This window comes from Oncorhynchus tshawytscha, linkage group LG09 (assembly GCF_018296145.1).
Source record: "Oncorhynchus tshawytscha isolate Ot180627B linkage group LG09, Otsh_v2.0, whole genome shotgun sequence".
NCBI classification, from domain to species: Eukaryota; Metazoa; Chordata; class Actinopteri; order Salmoniformes; family Salmonidae; genus Oncorhynchus; species Oncorhynchus tshawytscha.
This window is the reverse complement of record NC_056437.1, coordinates 49,126,407-49,149,819: the sequence shown is the minus strand read 5'-3', so window position 1 is coordinate 49,149,819 and position 23,413 is coordinate 49,126,407. Positions and strand designations below refer to the sequence as shown.

General features: G+C 41.2%; 1 protein-coding gene across 1 annotated transcript in view; it reads right to left on the bottom strand.

The window, feature by feature from the left end:
• LOC112259141 (kin of IRRE-like protein 3) overlaps positions 1-23,413 on the bottom strand; it is a 140,776-nt gene that overhangs the window by 9,606 nt on the left and 107,757 nt on the right. The window contains exons 10-15 of the mRNA XM_024433889.1: positions 19,861-19,961; positions 13,835-14,033; positions 11,852-11,959; positions 11,201-11,284; positions 10,321-10,430; positions 9,546-9,635 (exon numbers count right to left, since the gene is read on the bottom strand). Coding sequence (XP_024289657.1) covers positions 9,546-9,635; positions 10,321-10,430; positions 11,201-11,284; positions 11,852-11,959; positions 13,835-14,033; positions 19,861-19,961 — 692 coding nt within the window. The remainder of the gene's footprint in view (positions 1-9,545; positions 9,636-10,320; positions 10,431-11,200; positions 11,285-11,851; positions 11,960-13,834; positions 14,034-19,860; positions 19,962-23,413) is intronic.

Genomic DNA, 23,413 nt, shown 5'->3' with positions numbered 1-23,413 from the left:
ACTACTGTCACAGAGGAGAGAGCGTTTCTGGGTCCTGTCCTGATTGGCGAGCGAAAACAGCAGAGCATTATGGGATTCGTAGTATTAGTGGTGAATGCGCTGTATAATACCGGCGGGCCAGCTCTAGTAGTAATTTGGTATTGTCTCGCGGGCCAAATATAATTACCCCGCGCCAGAGTTTGACACCCATGCTCTAGACCCTGGGTCTCAACCCCGCCATGTGCAACTGTGTCCTGGACTTTCTGACGGAACGCCCCCAGGTGGTGAGAGTAGGAAGCAACATCTCCACCCCGCTGATCCTCAACACTGGGGCCCCACAAGGGTGCGTTCTCTGCCCTCTCCTGTACTCCCTGTTCACCCATGACTGCATGGCCATGCATGTCTCCAACTCAATCATCAAGTTTGCAGACGACACTACAGTGGTAGGCTTGATTACCAACAACGACAAGACGGCCTACAGGGAGGAGGTGAGGTCCCTCGGAGTGTGGTGTCAGGAAAATAACCTCACACTCATCGTCAACAAAACAAAGGAGATGATCGTGGACTTCAGTAAACAGCAGAGGGTGCACCCCCCTATCAACATCGATGGGATAGTAGTGGAGAAGGTGGAAAGTTTTAAGTTCCTCGGCGTACACATCACGGACAAACTGAAATGGTCACCACACACAGACAGCATGGTGAAGAAGGTGCAAAAGCACCTCTTCAACATCAGGAGGCTGAAGATATTTGGCTTGTCACCAAAAACACTCATAAACCTTTACAGATGCACAATCGAGAGCATCCTGTCAGGCTGTATCACCGCCTGGTACGGCAACTGCTCCGCAAACAACTATAAGGCTCTCCAGAGGGTAGTGAGTTCTGCACAACGTATCACTGGTGGCAAACTACCTGCCCTCCAGGACACCTACACTACCTGATGTCACAGGAAAGCCAAAAAGATCATCAAGGACAACAGCCACCTGAGCCACTGCCTGTTCACCCCGCTATCATCCAGAAGGAGAGGTCAGTATAGGTGCATCAAAGCTGGGACCAAGAGCCTGAAAAACAGCTTCAATGTCAAGGCCATCACTAACATTGAGTGGCTGCTGCCAACATACTGACTCAAATCTCTAGCCACTTTAATAATAGAAAATTGGATATAATAAATGTATCACTAGTCACTTTAAACAATGCCACTTTATATAATGTTTACATACCCTACATTTTTTAATTTAAAAAAAAATTTATTTCACCTTTATTTAACCAGGTAGGCTAGTTGAGAACAAGTTCTCATTTGCAACTGCGACCTGGCCAAGATAAAGCATAGCAGTGTGAGCAGACAACACAGAGTTACACATGGAGTAAACAATTAACAAGTCAATAACACAGTAGAAAACAAAGGGGGAGTCGTGCAAAAGGCATGAGGAGGTAGGCGAATAATTACAATTTTGCAGATTAACACTGGAGTGATAAATGATCAGATGGTCATGTACAGGTAGAGATATTGGTGTGCAAAAGAGCAGAAAAGTAAATAAATAAAAACAGTAAGGGGATCAGGTAGGTGAAAATGGGTGGGCTATTTACCAATAGACTATGTACAGCTGCAGCGATCGGTTAGCTGCTCAGATGGCTGATGTTTGAAGTTGGTGAGGGAGATAAAAGTCTCCAACTTCAGCGATTTTTGCAATTCGTTCCAGTCACAGGCAGCAGAGTACTGGAACGAAAGGCGGCCAAATGAGGTGTTGGCTTTAGGGATGATCAGTGAGATACACCTGCTGGAGCGCGTGCTACGGATGGGTGTTGCCATCGTGACCAGTGAACTGAGATAAGGCATTACTCATCTCATATGTATATACTGTACTCTACACCATCTACTGCATCTTGCCTATGACGTTCGGCCATCGCTCATCCATATATTTATATGTACATATTCTTATTCATTCCTTAACACTTGTGTGTAAAAGTTGTTGTGAAATTGTAAGATTACCTGCTAGATATTACTGCATGGTCGGAACTAGAAGCACAAGCATTTCGCTACACTCGCATTAACATCTGCTAACCATTTGTCTGCTGTTTGTATTTACAGCTAAGTTCTCACATGTTCCCTGATTAAGAGGTGATGAGTACTCCACTACCATTGTCAACTTTCTCCTGACATAATTACCGTAGTTGCAATCTACTGCAGAGATAGCCTGCAGAGTTCTGTCATACTATTCAGGTCTGTGCCCAAACAATCTTCTTCTTTTAAAAATCCACCTTCCCAGAAATGTCTCTCACCCTGGACACCATATGTGAATTGATTACCCCCCATCTATCTTCAGAGTTTGTCCTGTTAGGTGACCTAAACTGGGATATGCTTAACACCCGGGCCATCCTACAATCTAAGCTAGATGCCCTCAAACTCACACAAATTATCAAGGAACCCACCAGGTACAACCCTAAATCAGTAACCATGAGCACCTTCATAGATATCATCCTGACCAACTTGCCCTCAAAATACACCTCTGCTGTCTACAACCAGGATCTCAGTGATCACTGCCTCATTGCCTGCGTCCATAATGGGTCCGCAGTCAACCGACCACCCCTCATCACTGTCAAATGCTCCCTAAAACACTTTCTAATCGACCTGGCCCGGGAATGCTGGAAGGATATTGACCTTCTTCCCATCAGTAGAGGATGCCTGGTTGCTCTTTAAAAGTGCTTTCCTCAACATCTTAAATAAGCATGCCCCGTTCAAAAAATGTAGAACTAAGAAGAAATATAGCCCTTGGTTCACCCCAGACTTGACTGCCCTTGACCAGCAGACAAACATCCTGTGGCGTACTGCATTAGCATTGAATAGCCCCCACGATATGCACTTTTTCAGGGAAGTCAGGAACCAATATTCACAGTCAGCTAGGAAATCTACGGCTAGCTTTTTTAGGACTGATTCCAAAAAGTTCTGGGACACTGTAAAGTCCATGGAGAATAAGAACACCTCCCAGCTGTCCACCGCACTGAGGCTAGGAAACACTGTCAACACCGATAAATCCATGATAATCGATCATTTCAATAAGCATAAGCACCGATAAATCTACAATTATCGATCATTTCAATAAGCATTTCTCTATGGCTGGCCATGCTTTCCACCTGGCTACCCCTACCAACAGCTCTGCACCCTCCGCAGCAACTTGCCCAAGCCCCACCCTCCACACTTCTCCTTCACCCAAAATCAGACAGCTGATGTTCTGACAGCTGCAAAATGTGGATCCCTACAAATCAGCTGGGCTAGACAATCTAGACCCACTCTTTCTAAAATGATCAGCCGAAATTGTTGCAACCCTTATTACTAGCCTGTTCAACCTCTCTTTCGTATCATCTGAGATCCCCAAAGATTGGAAAGCTGCCGCGGTCATCCCCCTCTTCAAGACACTCTAGACCCAAACTGTTACAGACCTATATCCATCCTGCCCTGCCTTTCTAAAATTTTTGAAAGCCAAGTTAACAAACAGAACACCGACCATTTCAAATCCCACCGTACCTCCTCCACTATGCAATCTGGTTTCCGGGCTGGTCATGGGTGCACCTCGGCCACGCTCAAGGTACTAAACAATATCATAACCGCCATCGATAAAAGACAGTACTGTGCAGCCGTCTTCATCGACCTGGCCAAGGCTTTCGACTCTGTCAATCACCACATTCTTATCGGCAGACTCAACAGCCTTGGTTTCTCAAATGACTGCCTCGCTTGGTTCACCAACTACTTCTCTGATAGAGTTCAGTGTGTCAAATCGGAGGGCCTGTTTTCCGGACCTCTGGCAGTCTCTATGGGGGTGCCACAGGGTTAAATTCTCGGGCCGACTCTATTCTCTGTATATATCAATGATGTCACTCTTACTGCTGGTGATTCTCTGATCCACCGCTACGCAGACGACACCATTCTGTATACATCTGGCCCTTCTTTGGACACTGTTAACAAACCTCAAAACGAACTTCAATACCATACAACACTCATTCCGTGGCCTCCAACTGCTTTTAAATGTTAGTAAAACTAAATGCAAGCTCTTCAACCGATTGCTGCCCACACCTGCCCGCCCGAGTAGCATCACTACTCTGGACGGTTCTGACTTAGATTATGTGGACAACTACAAATACCTAGGTGTCTGGTTAGACTGTAAACTCTCCTTCCAGACTCACATTAAGCATCTCCAATCCAAAATCAAATCTAGAATCGGCTTCCTATTTCGCAACAAAGCCTCCTTCACTCATGCTGCCGAACATACCATTGCAAAACTGACTATCCTATCGATCCTTGACTTTGGCGATGTCATTTACAAAATAGCCTCCAACACTCTACTCAGCAAATTGGATGCAGTCTATCAAAGTGCCATCTGTTTTGTCACTAAAGCCCCATATACTACCCACCCCTGCGACCTGTATGCTCTTGTTGGCTGGCCCTCGCTAAATATTCATCGCCAAACCCACTGGCTTCAGGTCATCTTTAAGTCTTTGCTAGGTAAAGACCTGCTTTATCCCAGCTCACTGGTCACCATAGCAACACCCACCCATAGCCCACTTTCCAGCAGGTATATTTCACAGGTCATCCCCAAAGCCAACACCTACCTTGGCTGCCTTTCCTTACAGTTCTCTGCTGCCAATGACTGGAACGAATTGCAGAAATCACTGAAGCTGGTGACTTATATCTCCCTCTCTAACTTTTAGCATCAGCTGTCAGAGCAGCTTAATGATCACTGTACCTGTACACAGCTATCTATAATTAGCACACCCAACTACCTCATCCCCATATTGATATTTTTTGTTGTTGTTGCTCTTTTGCACCCCATTATCTCTACATAATCATTTATCACTCCAGTGTTAATGCTAAATTGTAATTATTTTGCCTCTACAGCCTATTTATTGCCTTAAAAAATAAAGATGAGCCGCACACTCTTGGAGCTCAGATGCAAAAATATTTATGTCCAATGTTTCGACAGACAAGCTGTCTTCATCAGGGCAGGATGACTCATTTATATAGTGTCAAAAGACACACAGGTGTCTGTAATCATGACCGGGTGTCGCCTGATATCATTGGTTAATTCTCACATTAAAATAGCATACAAAAAACATAAATGGATAGTGTACGATCAAGTGTTCCACTCAGCTAGCCAGCACCTCGCCTAAATAGGTGTGGATTTTCTTTCTTTCTTTTATTGCCTTACCTCCCTAATCTTACTACATTTGCACACACTGTAAATAGATTTTTCTATTGTGTTATTGACTGTACATTTGTTTATCCAATGTGTAACTCTGTGTTGTGTTTGTCGCACTGCTTTGCTTTATCTTGGCCAGGTCGCAGTTGTAAAGGAGAGCTTGTTCTCAACTGGCGTACCTGGTTAAATAAAGGTGAAATAAATAAATAAAATAAATTAACTGAAGCCAATACGTTTCATGTGCCCACTCATCCATAGGCACATTGAATGTTTCCCTTCCAAGCACTGCGAGTACCCCTATCCATTTTTTCTCCTTACTGTATGTAGAATCAATCACAATTACTACACATTATTACACAATACGTTACTACACATCAAAGATTTTACTCCTTGCTTTAGACTAACTCATTCTTAGCTATGTTGTCTAACTGTGTATTATCCTGGGTCATTGTTTTTTGTCTTACCAGTAAAGTCCTGTCCTCTGAACACCTCAACTCATGCCATACACCCTCATTCAATCACTGCTGCGATCATTTCCAACACTGTAAGTAGCCCTCTCATTCCCCTTCCCCATAATATTGTACTATAAATGTCTTTATTAAATGCTTTAGGTTAAAATAATTAATCTTTGATGATTTTTGAAGCAGACCTTTGTGGTCTCCGTGCGTTCTGCGCCTATACCGTGGGTCTCCCATCCTCCTTAATTTGTCAAGTCACCAGCCTCCACTGATTTCTACCCATTGCAAGACCCACTGGATGATGCTTATTTATAATACCCTCTTAGGCCTCACTTCCCGCTATCACATACAACACCCGTTCTGCCAGTCACATTCTGTTAAAGGTCCTCAAAGCACACACATCCCTGGGTCGTTCCAATTTTCAGTTCGCTGCAACTAGCGACTGGAACGAGCTGCAAAAAACACTCAAACTGGACAGTTTTATCTCCATCTCTTCATTCAAAGACTCAATCATGGACACTTGTGGCAGCTTCGTGTGAGGTATTGTTGTCTCTACCTCTTTGCCCTTTGTGGCTGTGCCCAAATGTTTGTACCACGTTTGTACCATGTTTTGTGCTACTGCTATGTTGTGCTGCTGCCATGTTGTGTTGCCACTGTGTTGTTGTCATGTTGTATTGCTACCATGCTGTGTTGTCATGTGTTGCTGCCATGCTGTGTTGTTTTCTTAGGTCTCTTTTTATGTATTGTTATGTCTTGTCGTGATGGGGTGATTTGTCCTACATTTTCTTTTACCCGTCTCCGCAGATGGCCTTTTGCTTTTTGGTAAGTCGTCATTGTGAATAAGAATTTGTTCTTAACTGACTTGCCTAGTTAAATAAAGTTTAAATACAAAAAAAAAGATAACTCACTGAAAGATTGATGATTACAGTTTGAAAGAGGCTCATCTGTTCCCTTTATCTGCGTCAGCACAGTCATACAGAAACATCTCATTTCTGCCATTCCTCCTTTGATGAGCCAGTCATTGGCTTTCATTTGAACTGGGAAGAGTTATGCTGCGTCATTTTGGTTGTGAATATACGTACCTAATGATGAAATATAAATACTTTGAGGCACCACTTACATTATTGGTGTTCTGTGTGAGGCTGATCCCCCAGCTGTTTCTTCAACAAAGAGCATCAATACAGAGTAGGGTAAAGGGTCCGTTTGACATTTCCCACACTAGAAATGGGGAAGGGTAAGGGGATCCTAGATCTGTACCTAGGGGAAACTTCACCCTGGAGTGCATAAGCAGACTATAAACTTGACTTCTATGTCAGGCTTCATCAACAGGTATTTATGCCCTAATCCTAGCTGGTCTCAAGCTGTGACACAGCAACACCCATTGTTTCTCATGTATTCAAATGCTTGCCTTTTTGTGACCAAGGTTAGTCACATCCAAATGAACTGCTATTCATAAGAATGATGGGAAAACGAAGAAACAGGCTGATGCGTGCCAACGTGAAAAATAGATTACTTGCTTTTGGGGTGTGAAATAGTCACCTCCCACAAAGACAAATAAATCCTGCTATCAGCCAATTAAATGGCCTTGATGATATCACATGTAGGAGCAGCATACTGTATGTGGAAAAATTACCACAGCAATTTATTTTAGGTCACGGCCTACATGTGTAAAGCGTTTTTCCCCCTTCCATCTCTTATTCTCTCTGTTACTCCATTTCCTTTCTTGGAATTAACTGATTGTTCGATCCCTGGAGGAGGGAGATAAACTTTGCCTGCCGACATTCCAAAGGCGGAAAAATACTAATTTTGCTGTCAGAGCAAGCAGATTCTGTATCTTTGTCTGTACTTGTGGCTGGGGGCTATTGCAAATAACTATTAGTTATTAGTTAGATGGCTAGATAAAAGGGATGTGTCACGCCCTGACCATAGAGAGCCTTGTATTCTCTATGTTGGTTAGGTCGGGGTGTGACTAAGGTGGGTAATTTAGGTTGTTATATTTCTATGTTGGCCTGGTATGGTTCCCAATCAGAGGCAGCTGTTTATCGTTGTCTCTGATTGGGGATCATATTTAGGCAGCCATTTCCCCACTGTGTTTTGCGGGATCTTGTTTTTGTGTAGTTTCCTGTGAGCACTTCATTGACATCACGTTTCGTTTGTTCTTTATTGTTTTGTGCGTTTCACTTCAAATAATATGTGGAACCCATATCACGCTGCGCTTTGGTCCGAATGTTCTTATGACGATCATGACAGGATGGTACACCAAGCAGCAGAATATCAAGGGTGGGAATTGAATTACCTGAGGAAGAAGAAGATTTATTAGAATATATCAGCAGATAACACATCTGACCTGGGAAATAGAGAAGGGGTAGCCTCACAGATAAGAGTCAGAGTCAAGGTTCAAAGGTGTCAAGGAACAGGCTTAAATTAAGCCTTTGAAAGTGGAAGTTTCCAATATCCCAAATGATATTGCATATCCGTGCCTATTTCCGGATGACCTAGTCTGTTGTCATTTTATTCAAACAGTTTGAGCAATGGGCTTAAATGTTTGGATGAACTGACAATACCATAAGTCAAAAAAAAAGTAGATCTTTGTTTTATGTGGACTAACCCTTTAATGCTTTATACTGCAATTGAGCACACATTTTAGTCTGTCAATTACAGACCACTGAACAGCCTACATACCCCACAATCCTACTCCTTATCCACAATAATGATGGTGACCTCTTAATGCATTTGGATGAATCTTTCCTCCCGCATATCATACTTGGTTATATACAGTGGGGTCCAACATTTTTTGATCCCTTGATAAAGATTAGCAAAAAAGACTGAGCTGTGATGAGCATTTTTTGATCCCTTGATAAAGATTAGCAAAAAAGACTGAGCTGTGATGTCCGCTAAAAAACTAGAATAATATTATTTTATACCAGTACAATTGCTCGGAGAAAGTGATTTGGTTTATCAAAATCAATTATTGGATCCCCTGTTTTCAATACTCCAGCACCCTCCCCTTGCGAGGATAACGACACTGAGCCTTTTTCTAAAATGTTTTTTTGAGATTGAAGAACACATTGGAAGGGATCTGAGAGCATTCGTCCATACATACTATTTCCAGTTCATTGATATCCTTTGTCTGTGCTTATGGCTGCCCTAAATCAATTAAAAACCTCAGGTTTTCAATGGGGTTCAAACCCGGACACTGAGATGGCGATTGCAAAATGTTGATTTTGTGGTCAATTAACCATTTATTTGTGGGTTTTCATGTACATGGGGTTATTGTCTTGCTGGAAGATCCACTTGTGGCCAGGTTTTTGGCAGAAATATCCTGGTACTGGGTATAGTGCATGATGCTGTTGACCTTAACAAAGGCCCCAGGACCAGAGGAAGCAAAATAGCCCAATAACATCAAATATCCACCACCATATTTTACAGTAGGTATGAGGTACTTTTCTGCATATGCTTCCTTCTCTCCATGCCAAACCCACCACTGGTGTGTGGCCAAAGAGCTTTATTTTTATGTCATTCAACAAATGTCATTCACACCTAGAGTTTACTAACTGCCATTGGCACTTTGATTGGAACAAGTGCAATTGCCAAATTACATGAAAATAGAGCTCTTTGGCGAAACACGCCAGTGGTGGGAGATGAGAGAGGCATATGCAGAAAATATCTATCATTCCTTACATCTGAGCAGAAATACCAAGAGTCATTCTTTGTGTAAAAATAACAAACAGAATAGGAGTACTAACTGAATAGAATACATGCTCCTCCTTGAACTACAATATCGTGTACATTTTAGGACATTCCTACTAATGTTGTATCACTGCCCCCTGTATACCTGGCTCTGTGCCCACCTTATTCGCTGTACATTTTAGGACTAATGTTATACCACTGCCTCCTTTATGCTTGTTTCTGTGCCCACCTTAATGTGCTGGAACTCCTTCTCTTCCTCTTGTAGGACCTCCAGCTGCTTCAGCACAGACTCCTGCGCCTGGAACTCCCCACGCTCAATCTGAGACACCAAGGGAGCAGACATGTCACTCACAGGGGGTAAACACATGCAACAATGTTTGCGTGCAGTGGGGGGTACATGCAGTGGGGGGTAAACACATGCAACAATGTTTGCGCACCTTTTTATTTAGTTAATAGCATTTAAGTGCCTATTTACACTAAATAAGCATGGTTGTCCATCTGGGAGAGATGACAGGGTTTACCCACTTTTCTTTTTTAACACTATATCCCTGAGTAAAATTCCCTGTCTATTTGAGCTCTTTGGGTTCCTGTGTTTGCAGAAAGTCTATTAGATACAGATGTATGATCTTAATTTGATCACCCTGTTGCAGGAGACGTTTAAAAAGTGTAGTGTATTTGAGGTTTAAAAAGGCTGCTAAAGTTTAATTTCCATTTGATATTCCCTAAAAAAAGTAGCAACCCTCCAAGAAATATCCATGAATTATAATCTGCATAATAACTCACATTTACTCTTGCTGCAGGATTATTTCCCTGCTGTTTATAGGGAAATGGCTCAAATTAAGATCCTATACCTGTAGATGTACTGTAGAATGGAAAAAGCTCTTCAATGAACTGTCGATTAGAACATTTTCAATTGATTCTGATGTACTACATACAGTGTGTATCGATGAACTCGCATATTACGTGCAAAGAGGAGAGATGAGGTAGTGTAGCGTTCAATTTACCATTATCTGCTTGATGGCTGTATGCTCCTCTGTTTCCCGAGCTGCGTTGTGATCCTTGTGAACAATCTCCACCCGGATGTCGTTTTTTGCCGAAACCACTCCTTTGAGATCTGAAGAGAGACAGGGAAACTGATGGGCACCACTGACATAAGTCAACTGGCACTAGATCATACCACATTTGTGTGGCCTCAAAAGCTGCTCAGATATCTTGATGGGAGCTTGAAGCATTTATGTTTAGATTATAAAGGTGTCGTGCTGCTTATTTATGTGTTATATACCTTATATAGGGCACTGACTGTTTACTAGAGTGTCACTGAAATTGGTGATTATCATATACTGTACAATCCTATCCTTATGTTGGCAGGCTTCTTATTCTGTAAACAGACAGCAGTGATTGCCGTCGTTCATGGACATTAATGACATGGATATTTATGTATGTAGCATGTATGCATGGTACTAGTGAAATAAACCTAATTGCTTTATCGACAGCCACTGACATTGTAAAATCCTATACAATCATATATACCAGTCCCTCCAGGATTAAGCTGGGGTTTTGTGTGATGTTTACGGACATTTTAGTTCTGTCATTTTGCATGGCTACATGCAATGATTGTCAAATTTGTTGCGAAAATGTGCTGAGGGAAAACGTTTGTTGACTAGTGGCTTGATTGAACCATATGCGGTAAATGTGCAGTGATTGGTTGAAATTGCCAGTCTTCTATTTGTACTGCGGTGATGCGTCAATTTTATGTGATAATATTGCACTGATTTTACTGATTTATGAGGAAAAGATGCAGTGATTGGTCAAATTAGCAAGCCCTCGCATAATATGCAGGGAATTACAGTATCCTGGAGGGACCTATATACAAAGGTGACTTACTCTCGGTTTTCATTTTGCCTGCAAGGTCTCTCTGGCAAGAGGCAATGGAGACGGGTAGGGAGGACATGACGAGGTGAACATCTTCTGGGGTAAACAACAACAACATGGTTAGCAGCAGATAACATTGACCGGATATCTGTGGGCTGTATCTCTACACTGAATGTCTTCTGTTGTAAACAACAGCAACAACAACAGTCTACATTGATCAGATATCTGTGTGCTGTATCTTGACACCCCACTGTATAGGATGGGCTTTAAATCAGATAAGGATATTGCTTTTGGGCACCAGACGGCTTCAAGCAATAAGTATTATGTTAGAGTCTGGCTGCAGATTAACTATCGGCTTTTTTAGGTCCATAAATGTGCACTTTGCAATAGATTTGATAAAAAGGGAGGGAAATAGAAGTACCATAGTTTCAGCTTTATGTCCCATCTCAAAGGATTTCTTGAGTTGATATCCTAAAACCATGAAGCTTAACATTCCAATGGGACTCATATTAAGCACTACATAACATATTGATATGCATATAAAAAAAAATGTTTGACTGTGAAACTAAGAGCGTCAACTGAACCCTTTTACTGTGAAACCAAGGGTGTTTTAATGAACTCTTTGGCTGTCCCAGAAAGCATAGGGTTTCAAAATGCACTTACTCCTCTGGAAGCGAGCACAGCAGAAGGCACCCAATGTGCCCATGAGAACAATGAGGGCAAGGAAGGCCCCCACAGCCACTCCTATGATTACAGCCAATCGGAGGGACTCTGAGAAAACATGGAGGAAAGACATTGGTACGGTGTCAATGTTAGAAGTCCTGATGAGACTGAGGCTGATATGGACACCGTACAGGGTGGTTCAGTCATACAGTTAATGCAAGAAAAAAAATCAAGGGACACATTATTTTGAACCACAGTAGTCTTACATCATGTCATATACACTGAGTGTACAAAAAGTTAGAAACTGCTCTTTCCATGTCAAATACCAATAGTTCCCAAATCGAGTTCTTGAGTACACCCAACAGCACACATTGTTGTAGCCCCGGACAAACATACCTGATGATTAATTTATTGATGGCCTGATGGTTAGTTGACAAGTTTAATCAGGTGCACTTGTTCAGGGCTACAATCAAAAGGTGTACTGGTGGGGTATATGAGGACTGGAGTTGGGAACCACTGACATAAACTGACCAGGTGAATCCAGGTGAAAGCTATGATCACTTATTGGTGTCCCCTGTTAAATCCACATCAATCAGTGTAGATGAAGGAGAGACAGGTTAATAAAGAAGGATTTTTAAGCCTTAAGACAATTGAGACGGATTGTGTATGTGTGCCGTTTAGAACGTGATTGGGCAAGACAAAAGATTGAAGTGCCTTTGAACAGGATATGGTAATAGGTGCCATGCACATCGGTTTCAGTGTGTCAAGAACTGCAATGTTGCTGGGTTTTTCACTCTCAACAGTTTCCCTTGTGTATTACGAATGGTCCACCACCCAAAGGACATCCAGCCAACTTGACACAACTGCGGGAAGCACTGGAGTCAACTTGGGCTAGCATCCCTAAGGAACGCTTTTCAATAGCTTGTAGTCCATGCCCCGACGAATTGAGGCTGTTCTGAGGACAAAAGGCAGTGCAACTCAATATTAGGAAGGTGTTCCTAATGCAAAGGCGAATGGAACTCGTGAATGGCAAACTTTGAAAACCTTTTACAGTACCATTTACAGGACTGACACTTGACACCCATTATGCACATTTACTTCAAATGGCTGAGAGGTTTACCACTTTATAACAAGTGATGTTCTAAATGTTGTGAATAAGTTCATAGGCTTCAGGGGTTGATTGGTTGAACGGAGTTGTCTTAAAGATGAGTGTATAAGCCTGTGGCTAGTCGAGGTCTAGTTAATTAATTCACTTTAAGAGCAAGGTTGTCTCTCGTAAGATCCTCCATTGAAATGAATTGTTACAGAATTGGAATTTTCATGATCCAATTGAAAACAGATAGTTTAGTACTTTAGAAGGAAGATACCTAATAAAAAGGGGGAAATAAATGAGAGAACATCATCTCATTTAGAATAAATATTTCAAATAAATCATATTTGAAGCTTTAACCAATTGAGGTGTCGTAAATTAGATTACAAATTGGATGCCGTTGCAGAATTTCACAGATTGAAATTGTTGACATTTACCCAAGTAAAAGGCTTATCACAAAGTCATTCCCTCATGCTTGAAGTGATCACGGCAATATCCTTACTCTCCTAGGCATAACCGCACTTCCACGAAACACACAAACTTTCTTCTTCTCTCTGTCTCTCGCTTTAATTTACCCACTTTCTCCCAGATCCCAAATCTCTGTCTCAAACCCATAGTCCGTCAGCCACATACATGTACCAACACAGACCACACCGCTTGATACAAAAACACACGTGTCCACTGTGTCGTGTCTTTGGCTCATGACAACTGCGTAAACATTCTGAGAAAACACAGTGTGTTTACACTTTAGAACAACAGAGAGAAAGCTATAACATGGCAAACTTAGCAAACAAGGCATTTATGCTAAGTGCATGAAAGCTGGCATCTTTATGCACATCTGCCATTGATTGAATGAGGAATTGATTGAAGTGGTACAAAGGGAGTTTGTGTACCTTGTTCCTTCAATGTAATGATCTCTGTGTCAGACCCAAAGCTGTTCCAGGCAGTGCAGTTGTAGATGGTCTGGAAGTCAGCAGGGACGATGTTACTCATGGTGAGGGTGGAGATCACCCCCTCCTCGGTGCTCACCGTCTCCACGGTGTATCGGCCAGACGTCCCTGACTCCAAGACTGTCTCCTTCCACGACCAGGCCTTTGGCAGAGAAAACTGTCAGAATTATACGTTACAGATACACAAGCACACCGTAACACAGCCATATGCAAACGCACCACACACACACACACACACACACACACAGGTATCGAGGCACGCACCCACAATCGCACATTCACAACACACCGGCACCTGAAAGAAACCAACCAACAAAACCTATTAAAGATAAAAAAGTATAATGAGCCTTTGGGTTGGGTTTAATGACTGTCCACTTCTATCTGCAATACAAAGTCACGGGTTATGTCCTAATGGCACCCTATTCCCTACACTTAAAAAAATGCTGGGTTGTTTGGATGACCCATTTACTGGTTTCCAGTCACTAAGTTGGGTTGTTAAAAAGAGCAAGGTTGGGTTGTCGATGCTGGTTTATTGATGTTCAGTTATTGAGATATGACCCAGTTAATGGGGTTAATTCTCCCACCAAATCCAGAAGATCAAAGATATTTTTTTAAACTTGTGAATTAGGACTGTTGCAACTGTAGCAAGTCTACCAGCGCAGCTAATGCTGAGTGGAATGACTTTTCATCTGACAAATGGCCTAGGCGTTGTGGCTGATGTAAAACTGTGAGTAAGGTTACTAATTATCCATTCAAGTCAAATAGACGTAGCTATCATAATTATGTTAGCTAGCAACCCCATGCATGCTAGGTCGAGCATTAGCTAGATAGCTACCTAGCTAACGTTTTCTAACGGTTGTCTATAGTTACCATAGCCACAAAGTCAAAATTGTCTATCCTAAAAAAAAAATACTTACGCCTAGGGTTAGGCATAAGGTTAGCAGTGTGGTTAAGGTTAGGGTTAAGGATAGCATTATATTTAAAATCAGAATTTAAGAAGATGCCATTTAGAAATACAGTGCATTCCAAAGTACACCTCATACTTTCCCACATTTTGTTGTGTTGCAGTCTGAATTTAAAATGGATTAAATTGAGATTCTGTGTCACTAGCCTAAACACAATACCCAATACTGTCAACGTTTGTAATTTTACATTTTTTATTCATGAAAAATGAAAAGCTGAAATGTCTTGAGTCAATAAGTATTCAACCCCTTTGTTATGACAAGCCTAAATAGTAAAGAGTAAACATGTGCTTAACAAGTCCCCTACTAAGTTGCCTGGACTCTGTGTTTATTGTTTAGCATGATTTTTGATTGACTACCTCATCTCTGTACCCCACACATGCAATTATCTGTGAGGTCCTTCAGTCAAGCAGTACATTTCAAACATAGATTCAACCACAAAGACCAAGGAGGTTTTCCAATGCCTCGCAAATATCGGTACCAATTGGTAAACGGGTTAAAAAAAAGCAGACATTGACTATCGCTTTGAGCATGGTGAAGTTATTAATTACACATTGGATGGTGTATCAATACACTCAGTCACTACAAACTCAGTTGCCGGAGAGAAAGGAGACCGCTCAGGGATTTCATCAAGAGGACTGTAGTGATTTCCTTACCATTTGAATATAGGCACTGCCCAAGTCTGATGCGCCATTTTTTCGGATGCATACAGTCCACATTCGAAGTTACCAAAAGCCAAATGGCAAAAAGCATTCACAGAGATACAGGGATTTAGTGCAAAATAATAATAATAATAATATTTTAGATCTATCAAAAATAATTATCAGATCAAATTTGAGCTTAAAAACAAACCAAAAATATAAAAATAAAGCATAGGTAGATAGGTAGCATAGATAGCATAGGTAGATCATCTGTGAATATGGTCAAAAGACTGTCTAGCTAGGAAAGCTTTTCTTCTGTAGGCCTATTGTGTGGTGTATCGTTTTGCGTCAAGTAGCTAGCTCGCTAGCCAGCCAACTTAGTGCCATGTGTATCTTGATTATTGTTTAACATTTTAGAGTCATATTCTCTAATCCTCAGGTAGGAACCAATATGGCTGAATATTCTGCCAGGCGACAAAAAGAACATGACATCCGAACCCTTTGTTCTGACTCTTGAGGACAATCACTTCTACTCCCTGGCATTCACCATCAGGAATGGGTAGGCTCTAGGTCAGAAGACATTGTTTCATTGTAGTTGTTTTACATAAAATCATGTTAAATACTGTTACATGGAAGGTAGTGGTGCCTGAATGAGTGGATATACTCAAATTTTGCCTAAATGTTTCCAAACGGCCCGCCCTTCAAACCTATAAATGAGGCTGTAAACTGAATCAGAAATTCACAGGTTTCTGATGATTAAAAAAAAAATGTATATCTCTTTTCATAGAAAAACAACTAAATTGGATGTTCTAAGTTCATAACAATGCTTAAAACACATCAGGAGACCACTTTTGAGGAATAGGAAAATTCTAAGAAGTATAGATTTTTTAGTGTAGTTAACCTTTAATTAAAGTGTGCAGGCACCTAGCATTGTTGTTAATTAAGTTAGCTGTGTTTCTGCAGCGTATGAGATGGAGTTTGCAAAACAAATGGTATAATGCAAATATTCCTGATATCATTCTGCCAGGTAGACATAAGCTAATTTGTAGCTAGTTAACATTTAATTGAAAAGGTTTTTGGAAAAGCAGAATACGGTTAGGCCTATCATTAGCATCACTATATATTTCCTGTTCCTTAGTTGTATGAAAGCTAGAAGTTTTACATCATATTATGAGGCATGTCTTATCATACCTTGCTTCAAAGTAGCCTGTAGCCAAAATCCGACGATAGAAACGTGGAGGAAATTCTTTTATAAAGACTTTTTCATGTGCATTTTCCTGTTCCATTGGTTTTCATTCATTGTCTAGGAGCCAAGCACATTATCCCAGTCACATAATTGTTGTTGCATCCTTGGATGCATCTTTAGATCTCCCCTCTTTTTACATTTCTAAAGGACATGTTCGTCTCTGTCCATGAAACTGCTTGCATGTGCGGTGGTGCGCATTTTAGAAAAGTGTTTTCACGCAAATTGCATTTTGAAACATTCGTGCCTAGGCCTTCTGCTGTGTGCATATTGCTGCGCCTAGAATGTGACTAAATAAAAGTTTATCAACATTTTAAAATAAACATTCTGATCTGTTCCATATGCCTTAATAATTGATACGGCATGTACCCTCTACTACACCACTGCTGTTAGGGTTTGGGGGAGTAGAGGGTAAAGTGGTTACTCTTCTTCAGCACCATTCCTCAGCTTTAACTGGTGGGGCTGCTGTGATTTTCAAATGATGGACTGTACTTTCAAAGTTTTTGTTTATTTGTGTGTTCTTTATTTATCGTTTATCTTTTGCATTGGATTCATTTTGTTGCTGAAATTAATAGCTGAATTTGTGGGGGGCCAATTTGTCTACAATTTGTCATGTTTGGCCATATGTCACTTCAACAATTTCATAGACTGTGTAGTAATGTTTTAACATTGTTATTGTTTGTATTTTTAGACAATTTGCAGATTCTGTAATAGAGAAGGTTTAAAAAAAATTACCCACTGCTCAGTAAAGAAAAATCGAAATAATGATAACCCAGCAATAAATTAAGAAATAATCCACTGCTAGGTCAAAAAGACATGAACAACAATAACCCAGCAAAATAGTAAAAATAATTACCACTGTTGGGATAAAGAAAGTAAATCAAAATAACCCAGTACTGGGTATGTACTATAGTGATCCAGCACTGGGTTACAGAATTGGGTCATTATTGACCCAGCATTTTTTAAAGTCTATATATTTCTCTAGTTGTGACAATGGGCCCTGGTCTAAAGTAGTGCACTGCATAGGGTATAGGTTGCCATTTGGGACGCAAACAGAATCATACCAATCACTCCTCTGATTTCTTCAATTGGGGCCATTACACCTCTTCTGTTGTGACATGGTGACATAGAGCCACATGGTATAGAGAGCATATTTAGATTGAACTTTCACTCAGAACAGGAAACGTATTAGTATAGGTCAGGGTTGGGATGAATTCCCCCATTTCCGCTGTGGAACGGCTTGGTATTCTGCTGTTATCTAAATGAGGATGACTGACTTCTAATTTTCAATTCACTTGCCTTCACTTCCCTTGATGTATTCCATTGCTAGCATACATATCTATGAGTTATTTCTCTGTGGACCACTACGCCCTCTTGTTTACCTTAGGATAGGATATTCATTAGGATATTCTTGATTAGTCTACGCAAATTCCTCAGGGTTGTCCTCACATGACCTACTTTCCTATCTCCCTCATTCACTTGGTTTGCACTGCCTTAAAGGGATAGTTATCCCAAATTACAAAATGCCATATTGGTTTCCTTACTCTGTAAGCAGTCTACAAGGTAAGAGGACAATCCATGCTGTGGAATGCTAAGGAAGCCAATAAGTAAATGTGTAATTTGGACAATCCTTTTAAGAAGATACTGATGTCAAAATGCATTACACACCATGCATTGTAGCCAATTAGTTTTGTCTTTATAGCTTATATTTCAAAGTTAAACTACTTTTTAACTTACAGTGCCTTCAGAAAGTATTCACACCCCTTGACATTTTCCACATTTTGTTGTGGTACAGCCTGAATTTAAAAATTGATGACATTTATATTTTGTGTCACTGATCTACAAATGATACCCCATTATGTCAAAGTGGAATTATGTTTTTAGAATTGTTTATAAATGAATACAAAATGAAAATCTGAAATCTTTAGAGTGAAGAGGTATTCAACCCTTTTGTTATGGCAAGCCTAAATAAGTTCAGGAGTAAAAATGTGCTTAACAGGTCACACAATAAGTTGAATGGACTCACTCTGTGTGTAATAATAATGTTTAAAAAGATTTTTAAATGACTACCCCATCTCTGTCCCCACACATTTCAAGCAAGGATTCAAGTACAAAGACCAGGGAGGTTTTCCAATGGTTCACAAAGATCTACCTATTGGTAGATGGGGTAAAAAAAAGCATGGTGCAGTAATTAATTACAGTTTGGATGGTTTCGCCCAGCGATTTCACCATGAGTCCAATGGTGATTTTAAAACATTTACAGAGTTTAATGGTTGTGATAGGTGCTAACTGTGGATGGATCAAAAACATTATAGTTACGCCACAATACTAACATACTGTAAATTACAGAGTGGAAAGAAGGAAGCCTGTACAGAATAAAAAATATTCCAAAACATGCATCCTGTTTGCAATAAGGCACTAATGTAATAGTACAGAAAATGTGGCAAAGAAATAAATTATGCTGAATACAAAAGGCTGTGTTTGGTGCAAATCCAAGACAACACATCACTGAGTACCATTCTTCTTCGTATTTTCAAGCATGATGGTGGCTGCATCATGGTTCAGTTTGCTTTCCAACAGATACTGGGAGACAAATTCCCCTTCAGCAGGACAATTACCTAAAACTCAAGTCCAAATATACACTGGAGTTGCTTCCAAGATGACATTGAATGTTCCTGATTGGCCTAATTTACAGTTTGACTTAAATTGGCTTGAAAATCTACGGCAAGACTTCCAATGCGTGGCTGTATGTGTAGCAATGATCAACAACCAACTTGACAGAGCTTGAAGATTTTTTTAAACAATAATGGGCAAATATTTTATAATCCAGGTGTGCAAAGCTCTTACCCAGATAGACTCACAGCTGTAATTTCTGCCAAAGGTATTGACTCAGGTTGAATACTTATCTAATCAAGATACTGTATACTAGTGTTTAATTTTCCAGTAATTCCATTAAAAAAGACAAATCCATTTTAATCCCACTCTGTGACACAGCAAAATATGTAGAAATTCAAGGAGTGTGAATACTTTCTGAAGGCACTGTATTTCGCAAGAGTATATAACATCAGGAAATCAGTCTTTAAAATAAACGTTTTTAGAAAGAAGGAGGGATGAGTGACTCACAATGCGGTCGGGAGGAGGAGTGCTGCGGATGAAACACTTGATCTGCCCCTTCTCCCCATAGAGGGCTTGCTGGGTCTGGGTGCTGGAGATAGTGGGAGGACCTACAGCAAAGCCAAGGGAAAACCAGTCAATCACTCCAATAAAACACTGACATATATCACTGGCCTATCAGAAGGCACACTTTAAAGGCGCCGCGGCGGGGGACGGCGAAGGGCATAGGCATTATAATAGATTTGAGTTTACAGTAAAATGGAGATGAGCAATTATTCATGATGATACTAATTTGTTTTTTTAGGGTGAGATTCCCGGCATGATGAAAAACTGGTTGTTTTTCATTGCTAAAAGGCAAAGAAAGAGACTATGAAATGTAGAAGGGTTGGAGGGAAGGGGGTGGACAGCAGAGGACAGAGGAAGGGTTAGATTAAGGGCTAGAGAAAATTAAGTCATATTCCAGTTTGCTGTCCTGTGCGTTAGTTCTATTTCTTCTCCTGCGCCTGTGAAAGGAAACCTTTGAAATGTGTGACCTTTGACTGACACATGGTGACGATGATAGACTCCCAACTCCCAACTCAAGGAGCTCTTGCTAATTCCAGAACTGCTGACTATGAGAATAACAACAACAAAAAATGTATTCCGTTCAACTGCAGCAGCATTTCACCCAACAAAAACAAGGGGCCTGAATTCTGTGTCACTGTTTACAGAAGCAAAACAGGCATCAACAGAAGTAAAATAAAGGGAGGAGGAAATAATACCTGCCTTCTGTTGAAGTAACAATGATTTTTTTTCAGGTAATTATTGTAGTTTGTAATGCTTTTTAGCAGAAGTAGTATCATCATAATATAATGACAGCCTCGTCCACATACTGTTTTATTTGTCCACCACAGCTACCAATTACAGTTACCATTGCATTCCTAAAATGGCTGCTATTCTTGCAACTGCATTCCTGCAGAATGTTGTACACTCTAAAACAACAGAACTGTCTATTTTCCCCCCGTCTAAACCTTGTGCAACATGTAAATGTTCCAGCCCAAATACTCTGACATCATTATCACTGGCGATGTCCCTGCCTCTGACTTGGGTGTCATTGAGCTACGCTTCTCTGACCACAAGGTTGTGACACTGCCTCTGACCGCTCCAACTCCTCTCCACTGCCCAAAGAGGACTTTTAAATTCCACAACCCGAAGAAACTTAACCCATCCCTCTTTCAGGAACACATCTGACTACAGTGACTACATTGGTCCTCGATGACATGGTCAATCTGTATAACAGCACTCTGAGTAATACGCTGAACATCCTTGCCCCAGAGGTCATCTCCTTGGTTCACTGTGCAGAATGAAGACTCATCGCCCCCAGTGACTTTGGAGGAAGGAGGGCCTCACTGTCCACCGATTGGCCTATAAAGACTACCAGGTTCTGCTTAAAAGCAGCACGATCAGCTTTCTACTCTGCCATGATTGACAATAACAAAGGTAACCCTAAAACCCTGTTCTCTATAATCAACTGCCTTTTCAACCGTGCAAACACATGCTCTATTGCAGCCTCATTTGAGCAGTGCAATAGCTACTCAGATTTTGTCAAGACAAAGATTGACACCATCAGGACAAACATCAAAGCCTCTAAGATGGTCTGCACCCCACCTCCTAAAACCCCAACTCAGACTGCCCCTCCCTTCAGCAACTTTACAGAAGTCACTTCTGCTGTTGTGGAGTCAATCATCTCTAAAATAAAGGCCCCCACTTGCTCCCTTGACCCTATACCTACATCCCTACTCAAAACCTGCTAATCTAGCCTGCTTATGTTTGGCACCAAAATGATCAACAATTCCCTGCTGATGGGAGAGGTACCATCGATTTTCAAAACAGCTCCAGTCAGCCCCTTACTGAATAAACCCAACCTTGACCAGGGCATCCTATCCATCTACAGGTCCATCTCCAACCTCCCCTTCCTATCAAAAGCACTTGAGAAAGTGGTTGCAAACCAGCTTCAATCACATCTATTATCTAACCAGTTGTACAAGGTTTTCCAGTCTGACTTCTGGCCCTTGCACAGCACCCGAAACAGCTCTGGTTAAAGTTACCAATGACCTACTGATTGATGGCTGTTGATTCTGGATCTCCTAGCATCCTCCTCCTCTTAGATCTTAGTGCTGCTTTTTACACCATAGACCACAGTATCCTCCTGTGGTATCTCAGAGAGCACACCGCTGTCTCTGGAATAGCTCTGAACTGGTTCTCCTCCTACCTCTCCATTAGGAAGCAATACATTACTATTGTAGAGTCCAGATCAAAGGAGTCTGCTGTCACATGTGGTGTCCCACAGAGGTCAGCGCTGGGGCCTAGCCTGTTTTTAATTTACATACTCCCTCTCGGACAAATCCTCAGAGATTATGACATCAACTTCCACTGCTATGTTGACGATACCCAGGTCTACATTAACACCAAACTAGAAACAATCTTTGCCCTAGCAAAACTCAGCAGTTGCCTAGAGGACATCAGGGCATCAAGACTGAGGCTGTGCTTATTGGGACACCGAAATAGGTCACTAGTGCTGGAAACATCTGCCCTACAATCAACGGCCAGGCCATCCCCCTGTCCTCTGTCATCCTCAACGTAGGTGTCAAGTTTGATCCTGTCCTTTGAAGTCCTTCGATGCCCACATAAAACCAATATGTGAAACATAATTCTTCCACGTTAAAACTTTGCCCGGTTCATACCATCACTCTCCCTGCTAGATGCAGAGAAACTCATCCATGCCTTCATCTTCTCTAGGATGACAAGAAGTCAGATCATATCACTAAAGCATTGACTTCAAAATTCTCATGCTTGTATTTAAAGACTTGAATGGATAGAGCCCCACCCACATCAGCAACCTCATCTCAATCACGAGCTATCTCACACTCGCACTCTCCTCTCCAGCTACTCCCTACTGCTTCAAGTCCGCAAGACATGTCTCCGAAGTATGCGGGACACAGCCTTCTGCTCCCTTGCCCCTTGCCTATGGAATGCTTTCCTTGACCATCTGAGAGCTGGTCCAACACTCAGAACTTTTGAAACGGGCCTTAAAACCTTCTTCCACAAACTATCTTTTTCATAGTCCTAGCCCCAATCTAAAATGTATTTAACACTATTGCTACACTATTGCTATTTTATCTGCCTTGATTTAAATGTATGTTGTTTTTATGTATACCTTTTATTTAGCTTTGAGATAACTCTGTAATGAAAAACGCTATACAAATTAAATGTACTATTATTATTATTATTATTAGTAGTAGTAGTAGTAGTAGTAGTAAAAAATATGGAGAGGAACAAAAAATATTTTTTCTGAGGGAGAGTGACTTTCCAGTGCAAAATGGGCTTCTCTATAGAGCCAAATGTATTCACACAGGGAGTGGGGAGTCCGAGAGATCTGACAAGGGATGGAGAAGTGCAAATGAGTGCTATTATTAGATTACTTTATCTCCCAGCCTCAGCCTTGGAGCAGCTCTCCTGATCTACCGGAGGAGGTAGACAGGGTGGGTGTATTTAATGGAGAAGCGGAGGGGAGGAGAAGAAA